The sequence below is a fragment of the Arachis ipaensis genome, chromosome B02 (genome assembly GCF_000816755.2).
Source record: "Arachis ipaensis cultivar K30076 chromosome B02, Araip1.1, whole genome shotgun sequence".
NCBI classification, from domain to species: Eukaryota; Viridiplantae; Streptophyta; class Magnoliopsida; order Fabales; family Fabaceae; genus Arachis; species Arachis ipaensis.
In genome coordinates, this window is record NC_029786.2 from 79,361,688 (window position 1) to 79,371,661 (window position 9,974).

Sequence of the window (9,974 nt, forward strand, 5' to 3'; positions counted from 1 at the left end):
TGGCCATAATATATTTTCATTGTGTGAGATAATGTCCAGTTTAGTCTTCAAAATTTTCAGTATGCATTAAAATAGTTCTTGATTTTTTTAAAATAACTAAATTGGTCCTCAAATTAAAAACGTGAATTTTCATTGGTCCCTCACTAAATTGACATTTATACTGTGATGATAAATACTATTAAATGACAAATTAGTATTCAATTGGTTAACTTATATGGGCACAATATTAAATTTGATAAAATAAATATATGAAATTGTTATTTATACTCATTTTAAAGAGATTAATTTTGATACACTAACAGTTTAAAATATTTTTCACAGTTGTACAATTACATCAGTTCTTTTAGATGACCATTCACGCGGTCAATATCAAAGACAGTTATTTTTGTTAAGAGAAAGTATAGGAGAACAACTTTTTTTTTAACAATCTAAACAATAGGTTAAAAAAAGAAAGTTAATTTTAATTTTAAAAATTAAATTTTGAATTAATTGGATATAATCTTTGTTTTAAATGATTAGTGGGCCTAAAATGCAGTCAATTGTTCACGTTGTTAGCATATTTCATTGTTCACCTGGAAGGGTATTGGTTTGTTAATATGACATTACATAGGATATACGTTTAAAATTACTTTACACTTGTTAAGAGTACTAAGATTAAATAATTGGTTAGTGAAATCAATTGGGTTGTGATAGTTTTTGAGTTTGTTACTGCAGAGAAATTTAGTTCCTAACTACCTCTTCTTTGTCTCTTCTTGATAGTCATGCATGACTATATATATGAGTAGTCTCTGATGTAACTAATGCACTAATAATACAATACACTTCACTCATAGTCTTTTACAATCTCTTTATGATTCACAACTGTGATTTCGACATGCTTTCTAGAGCCTTAATACAACTATTCTTCCGCTATTAAATTTTTTTCCCTCTGTTTCATTGATTCTTGTTCCTTAATCATTCATCTCCTTCAACAATGGCACTGCTTCTAAGCAGTTCTTCTGCCACAACAAAACCAGGACTAGTTCCTCTTGCTAAAAAACTTGAAGACAACAACTATAATACATGAAAACATCAAGCATGGCTCATGATTTAGACTCTTGAGATGGAGCATCATTTGGATCCCACCAAAACACCAGCAAGATATATGCAAACAACCCTTCTTGAAGCTTCTTCGAATCAAGATTCCTCTACCACATCAAACACCACTTCGGGTGCTATGCCTACTACAACACCATCACCATCACCTTCTCCCACAACAACCATAACACAGGTTCAAGAATTCGCAGCATACAAAGAATGGTGTCAGAATGATCTTACACTCACTACTTGACTTTTTTCTTCAGTATCTAATTCCTTCAAGAATAAAGTTCTATATTGTCACATCTTTGCTGAAGCATGGAACACCATCACTAACTTCTTTTCTGTTACATCAAAGACAAGGATCCAGAGTATCAAAGCACAACTAAAATGTGTCAAGAAAATGACTATTATTTTTTATTACCTTGGCTGGATTCAAGCCATCATTGATGGGCTTCGAGAGGACTATAGTGGCTACATCACTTCTGTCATGTCTAGACTTGGTACATTCACAGTGGTTGAGGTAGAATCGTTTCTACAAGCATATGATGATATGCTTGAACGTTTCAAACACCTTGATACTCACATTCCCATTGCGCATTTGTTACAATCCTTCTTTAACTTCAATAACCGAGGCGGAGCACGGAGAGGTCATGGTAGAAGATTCCAAAGAGGAGGAAGAAATCTACGGAATAATCCTCGCTCTTTTTCCCAAATTTGTGGTCGCAATGGTCACATAGCTTGGAATTGCTACTATCGTTTTGATCAAAGTTATCAAGCAAATTCTACATCAAACACACCATAGATACCTTTCTCTAACACTGTTCCACCATCACCATCCCCATCGTTCCATCAACCCCGAGCATATCTCACTGCACCCTCTTCAATTGGTGAATAAGCATGGTACCCAAACTCAAGAGCGAGTCATCATGATCATGTTACCCCCGATGCAACCAACTTGTTAACATATTCTCAAGGACCTTCTGATCTAAATCAACTCTTTGTGGGTAATGGTGTAGGTATCCCTATCTTAAATTATGGTTCTTCAATATTAATTGATAAATCTAATAACTTTGGCTATCGTTTACAAAATCTCTTGCATGTGCCTAATATTACTCAGAATTTAATGAGTGTTTCAAAGTTTGCAGCTTTGAATTTTGGCCTAAAAAGTGCCTTGTTCATGATTAGGTTTCTCTCCAACTCCTTCTCCAGGGCCACACTAGAGGGGGATTTATGCTTTTGATCACCTAATTATACCTAAGAATGTTTCTTGTTTGAAGAATGGTGCTACATGTTTGTGTTGTTCTTTCAATACCTCATCCTATACTAAGAAATATGCTATTGATCATACTTTTAATTCATGCCTACAAGAAAATGATGTACCCATTAGAAAGATAGAATCTTGTAAAAATTTACATTTTGATAATAAATCAAAAGATTACATCCTGTTCCATTAAATTTTTTAAATACTACACCTATTGTTACTACTCCTCTTATAAATCTTTGCACAATGTCTCTTAATAATATTGCTCTCACTGCTACAAAACTCAATACTATTAATTTATGGCATAAAAATTTAGGCCATACTAATGTTCCAAATGTTATACGCGTTCTAAAAGATTGTGGTGTTACTATCCCTAAAAATTCAGAAGTGCATAATGTTTGAGTTTTGCTCTCTTGCCAAGATGCATGCATTGTCTTTTTCTAATTCAACCTCTTCTTATACTATGCCTCTTGAACTAGTATATGTGGATATTTGGGGGCCAGCTCCCATACTCTCTTAGATCTGGTTTTAAATATTATATTGCTTTTGTGGATGCCTTTAGTCGCTATACCGGTATTTTTTTATTGACTAATAAAGTTCAAGCCTTTGTAGCCTCCAAAACTTATAAAGCTTTAATGGAGAATCAAACAAATTGTACTCTAACAGCTTTTCAATTTGATCATGGAATGGAGTTCCTATCAAATGCTTTCACTGACTATTTGGAGCAGCATGGTATAAAGCACAGGCTATTATGTCCCTACACATATCAACAACAAGGATGTGTTGAAAGGAGGCACAGGACCATAACTAAAATGGGTTTGTCTTTGTTAGCTACTGCATCTCTCCCAATAAAATTTTGGGAGGATGCTTTTGGCATAGCTGCGTATTTACTTAATAGATTACCAACATCAACTCTTAATTTCATCTCTCCCTTTGAAACTCTTTTTAAAAGAAAACCTGATTATACTATGTTTAAAGTCTTTGGTTGCCTATGCTTTCCATACTTAAGACCATATCATAAGTATAAATTAGAATATAAAACTGAAAAATGCATTTTTTTTGGGATATGATAATGCACATCATGGTTATATGTGCATGACAAAATTTGGAAAATTATTTGTGTCTAGACATGTTATTTTTAATGAAGAAGTCTTTCCTTATCATGATTTGTTTTCAACTGAATTACAATCATCTAATGCAAATAACTTGAATGTAATTTCTCATGAAACTATCATGACTTTGCCTATGGTTACAGAACAACAAGATCCTCATTATCTAGAACAATTTCATACTACTACTAATACCATGTCTGACTTTGAGATGACAGCACCCTTAAATGCACAAGAAGAAGTCCAATGTGAAACTTCAACTCAGAATCACAAAGACTTACAGTAACATCAAGTTACATCATCAATTTCAATCACTGGAACTGAAATTTTCTTGCCACCAACAAGTCCTATACTAATCAACATTCATCCCATGATAACAAAATCAAAGGCTGGTATCCATAAGCCAAGAGCCTACACAACCTCAGCATCTTTGGACTTATATCAATACATACCAAAAAGTGTGACTCAGGCTCTTAATACTCCTCATTGGAGGTCTGCTATGGATGCAGAATACCAGGCTCTAATAAACTGCCACACTTGGGACTTAGTGGATGCACCACCCAATGCTACCACAATTGGAAGCAAGTGGGTGTATACTATAAAACGAACATCATAGGAGAAATTATGAGATATAAGTCTAGACTTATTAGCAAAGGCTATCATCAAAAGGAAGGTGTGGACTATGAACAGATTTGTAGTCCAGTAATCATACCCTCAACCCTTCGAATTGTGTTAACAGTTGCTCTCATCCAAGGTTGGGTGTTGAGACAATTTGATTTTAATAATGCTTTTCTTAATGAAAAGCTTGAAGAGCAAGTCTACGTGCAACAACCTCAAGGGTATGAGAATAAGGATTCAAACAAGGTTTGTAAGCTCAACAGAGCTTTATATGGGTTGAAACAGGCTCCTCGGGCCTGATTTTTGACACTCAAATTAGTCTTTTAGAATTTGGATTTATTAATATTAAATCGGATACTTCATTATTTGTAAAAGTTACAAAAAATTTTATCACATATCTTCTTGTCATTGTTATGACAGGAAGTAGCTTGAATGAAATTGAAGAACTCATTGAAAATTTAAACAAGATATTTCCTCTGAAAGATTTAGAGGAGCTAAATTTTTTTCTTGGTCTTGAAGTGAAATATTTAGATGATGGTTATATTTTGTTATCTCAAGAAAAATATGCTGCAAAATTATTAGAGAAAGCTGGGATGTCTATCTCTAATGCCATGCCTACACCAATGATTTCATCAGTGAAGCTACACAAGCATGACTCAGAACCTTGTGAAAATCCTGGATTGTACAGATCAATCGTTGGGGTCCTACAGTATCTAACAACTACTAGACTAGACTTGTCATATGCCGTAAATAAAGCTTCTCAATTCATGCATAATCTTACAGCTGAGCAATGGAAAGTTGTGAAGAGAATTTTGAGATACATTAAAGGTACAAGGGGACAAGGTTTGATATTTTCAAAAAGTTCTGACTATATGATTCTCGCATTTGCAGATGCAGATTGGGGAGCTGATCTTGATGATTGTAGGAGCGTTACGGGATATTACATCTATCTTGGAGAAAACTTAATAGCATGGAAGCCACAGAAACAGAGCAAGGTCAGCAAAAGTAGTACCGAAGCTGAGTATAGAGTAATTGCGTCAGCCCAGGCAGCGGCGGTGGTGGCAGTGCAGCAGTTACTCTAAGGGTTAAATGTTGCTAAAAAATTACCCCTAACTATCTATTATGACAACCAAAATGCTTGTCAACTTGCAGCTAATCCCATATTGTACAGCAGATACAAACACATGGAGTTGGATCTTCATTTTGTGAGGGAATTTGTGAACCAGAAGAAGCTTTTTGTGGTACACATCCCTGCCCAAGATCAGGTGGCAAATGTGTTGACGAAACCAGTGTCAATAAGACTATTTGATAAGTTTAGACACAAACTTAGAATGAGTGATTCACCTCACCTAAGTTTGAGGGGAGGTGTTAAGTACTACGATTAAATAATTAGTTAGTGAAGTCAATTGGATTGTGATAGTTTTTGAGTTTGTTACTGCAGAGTAGTTTAGTTCCTAACTACCTCTTCTTGGTATCTTCTTGATAGTCATGCATGACTATATATATGAGTAGTCTCTGATGTAACTAATACACTAATAATACAATACACTTCACTCATAATCTTTTACAATCTCTCTATGATTCACAACTGTGATTTCAACAACACTGACAGTGCAACAAAATTAAATTCCTCATTTTAATCCCTATGTCATTATAAAATCATAACCCCCATTTTTACTCCAAATCTTCATCTCGATCTTCCATTCTCCCCCACTCATGCTTTATACCTTTTATGTGTAAAACTGCATTACAACAATTTCTGCTTTTTGGTGCAGTTAATTATAATTCTACAAAATTTTCAACGTTTCAAAGGCAACTAATAAGTTGTTTCTATAGTTCTAAAAATCAGACCAGATCGACCGGTCAAATTGATCTAACTGTGAACCGTCAACTTAAGCGATTCGATTTATATTATAAAATTGTCGGAAAAAAAACTGCCATTGAACTGTTGAATTTGTTGAGAACTGGCCGGTTAGACCGAACCGGAATCCAACCAATTTTACCCAATGCTAAAAACCGACATCATTTCAAATCTCCTTACTACATTTCTCTCGCGTTCGGTGAAGGGGTCTCGTTCATCTCCCACAGCATTGCCGCCAGCTTCCTCGCCGACAACGGAGCTTGCTTCTCCTTCACTCTTCCCCCGCCGGACTGCGACGGCAGGTACTTAGGGGAGTCGAGTTCACGAAAATTCAATGCTATCAGAGATCTCGAAGCCAAGAGCTTCCAGGTTGGGACGGGGATGGTGGATCCGTCTCTCTTGCCGATGAGTATGGCACTCTTGAACTTGTGGTTATGGAGCACGCCAAAGGAGGACGATGACGCCGAGGACGAGCAACCTCCTTTCTTCTTTTCTAATTGTTCGAACTTTGAAATCAAAGCACGCACAAAAAAAAGAGAGAAGGAGGGAGGGAGAGAGAGAACTAGTTGTTCCTTGTGTTTTTTTTTTTTGTCATATGGATTGGACAACCCCCAATCTTAGGTATTACAACACCACAACACACCCACACTACACACTCACTCACACAATATTAAAGAGTCTATATTCAATACTTGGCATACAAGTTAAAGTTTAAATCCAGGTGCAACATATTAAGAGACATATGATTTTATCACTTGAGCTCTATGATGCACGGACACTGACACGGACACGAGACACGACACGACACGGGACACGCCGACATGCGAATTTTAAAATCTTACATGACATAATTATATCAAGTATTTAAAATATTTTTTGTTTTAATAAATAATAATATATACTATATCTAAATTTATTTTAAGAATATATGTTAAGAATAAGACTGGACACGCAGACACGTGATGGTATTTAGGTGTGTCCAGGCGTGTCCGGAGAATAATTTTTTATTTTTTATTAAGACACAGTTGAACACAGCAAACACGCGTGTCGGACGAGTGTCGGTGAGTGTCGTGTCCAAAATATGTCTAACACGCGGACACGATAACTCAACGAAGTGTCCGTGCTTCATACCTTGAGCTAGATCTAAGCTGCCGTTGTTCCTTGTGTTTAACACATGAAAATATTAAGGTTAATAGATATGGGCTTTTATTTGGGTCCAACATTTTTTTTCTTATTAAGATATACACTTTTTACTGCTACTTATGTGCTGGGCTGAGCCATTTAGGCATTAAACATGAACTTATAAAAATATATACATTTCAGGTACAATATATATATAGATAGATATAATTTATTTTTTATTTTTAATTATTTTTATCAAATTTTCATAATTATATTTTTTCTTAAATTTTTTTATAAAAAAATAAAAAAAATTAAATTTTTATAATTCATCAAAGACTTTAAATTTAAAAAATATTTTAAGATTTATATTAAACTATAATTATGTTTTAAAGTATTTATTTATTATTTTATTATAAAACGATTTTTTTGATTGAACTACAATTAAACCAAACTAATAAACCAATAACTAGAGCAATTTGATGACCGGTTCGATTTTTAGAACTTTGGTGGTTTCGGACAACATATCAACAACCACAACGTCCCAAGTCTCTGCACTAATCTTAACTGCCGAGTTAGCCTTGTTGGTTTGGTGTGTCCTCACTGAGAGACCGGTGCATATTCCCCGCCTCATTCGCCAAGCAATGGGCCGCATCCACGCTAAGGGGAACCTACCCTTCCCTGCTCTAGTAACCGACTTAATTTCCGTAGCCGGGGTCCCCCGAGAGACCAAGGATCGGAGGGCCATGATCCCGATAGACGGCGATGTTGTTCCAAACGGGAGATATCTCTACCCTCCGGCGGACACCGAGGATCCGAACTTAGCCATCCCCATGAGCATTTCCACCACCTCAACCGCACCACCAAAATCATCCATGCAACGCATAGAGGACCTCCACAAGAAGCTCGATCGTTATGAGCGGCGCAACCAACGCCGATACACTTTTGTCAAGAAGCTTCTAAGTTGCCTAGCATCACCTATGGAAGAACCGAAAATTTTCACGTCCACCGGCACCGACAATGAAGATAGCGATAATGGAGAAGATGTTGGACACTCGAAAGCCGATCAACCACTGCGTCTCACTCAAGGCACGGAGGACCATGCCAACTTCTAAGTGTGGGGAGGTCGGTTGGTCGACCGGTCTTCATAGGTAACACCCGAATAAATTTTAAATCTCTTTTTGTTAATTAGGATATATTGCATAATTAGGTTTTTCACTTTTTGACATCCTTTGCATGATAGCTATTTCTTAATAAGTCCACTTGGTTAAAGTAATGACTTCTTTCCTAGGAAGCTAGAATTTTAAGGCAACCCTATCAATTTTGAATGTTTTGAAAATTTTTTATGCTAAGCTTGTTTGAAGAATGTAATTCGGAACATGGATTTTGAGCCAAGAACACAAGCAAGTGAATTTTGAGCCTAATTGCGTGGCTACATCTTCTAGCTACTTAGTTTCCTTCTTGTGTGCATTGTTCTCTCTCTATGATTGTGATCCTTAATTTGTTTGAATTTATATGTCCGTTGTTATATGTATGAATGCATGTACATGATTGAGGCCATCAATTCACTTAGCTACTTACTCAAATGACCTTACCTTATAACAACCTTTGCAACCAACTTTGAGCCTACGTTTAACCCACTTATTCTCAATTTTAGCACATCACAAGCCAAGAAGTGCAAAACCATGGATGTCCCTATGTGAATCCTTGAAAAGCTTAGGCTAGAGTGTGTGTGTGTCATTTAAGTGTGGGAAAATGGGGGGGGGGAGGGGGGACATTGGTTGAGGTAAGAGCATGTTGTTGTTTTTGTTAAAAATATTGGGAAGTGGATACATACTCATGAGTTGATTAAATGTATAGACCTTATGCATTGATGTTCTTGTATATAGTTAGAAAGAAAAAAATTTGAGAAAAACAAAAAGAAAAAAAAAGAGAAAAAGAAAAAGAAAAGAAAAGAAAAAAATATATAGAAAAAGAGAAGCAATAAAAGGGGACAAAATGTTCCAAAGTAAGACCTAAAGACAAATCAATGCATATGTATAATGATCAAAAGTGAATGCATGAGTATGTGAAAGAGTGAGGAATGGGTGGTTAGGTTAGTACATAATTGTATAGGATGTTATATAGGTTAGGAGGGGAGCTTAAGTTAATCAAAGGATTCAATTCTTAGGTCACTTAGCCAAATATATAACTCTACCTTAACCCTAACCCCATTACAACCTAAGGAAAGACCTCATGATATATGTATGCATGCATAGAACAATTGTTGATTGTTAGAGGAAGAACAAATTTTGGAAGAGCATGAAGTATGGGAGAATTGAGTGATCAATCCTATACACCGAGCGAATAGAGTGCAAATACTTCCGGTGAGGGTTCGAAGCTCAATTCCCTATTCCCGGCTCTCGCGAGCGTTCTTCATGAAAGCTATGCATACTTCACTTTGATGACTAGAATTGGTAGAGTTTATACATTGCCCATCATCTTGCCCTATGTGCCTATATGCATGTGTTCTAGGAAGATTGAATTGCTCTTGACCAAGTAGATAGTAGCATACACCCTAGTTGCATTCATGTAAGTAGATTGCATCCCATGAGTCTCATTCCCTTGTGATCCTTTGATCTTTTGCTTTCCTTTAGCATGAGGACATCCTATACTTTAAGTGTGGGGTGGTTGATAAACCCCGTTTTTTAGGGTTTATCATGTATAGATTTTAAGGGCTTTATCAATGATCTTTCACACTTATTCATATAAAACTGCATGCTTTTGTGTTCCTTTCCCCACTTTGCTTCATAGATGAAAACATACTTCTTTTGCATCAAAATTGATATATTGTAACCCTCCTCTATTACCATTCGATGCCGTGATCCGTTTGTTAAGTGGTTTCAGAAGTTATAGGGCAAAAATGGCTAAGAGGAGTGAAGGAAGC

The 9,974-nt window shown here is 36.0% G+C and overlaps 1 protein-coding gene across 1 annotated transcript; it reads left to right on the forward strand.

Annotated features, from left to right (window-relative positions):
• LOC107627438 (uncharacterized mitochondrial protein AtMg00810-like) lies at window positions 4,482–5,150 on the forward strand. Its single transcript, XM_016330270.1, has one exon. The coding sequence runs from the start codon at window positions 4,482–4,484 to the stop codon at window positions 5,148–5,150; it is 669 nt and encodes a 222-aa protein (XP_016185756.1).

Coding starts and splice junctions, on each gene's coding strand:
- LOC107627438 (XM_016330270.1), top strand. CDS start 4,482: ATGACAGGAAGTAGCTTGAATGAAATTGAAGAACTCATTGAAAATTTA.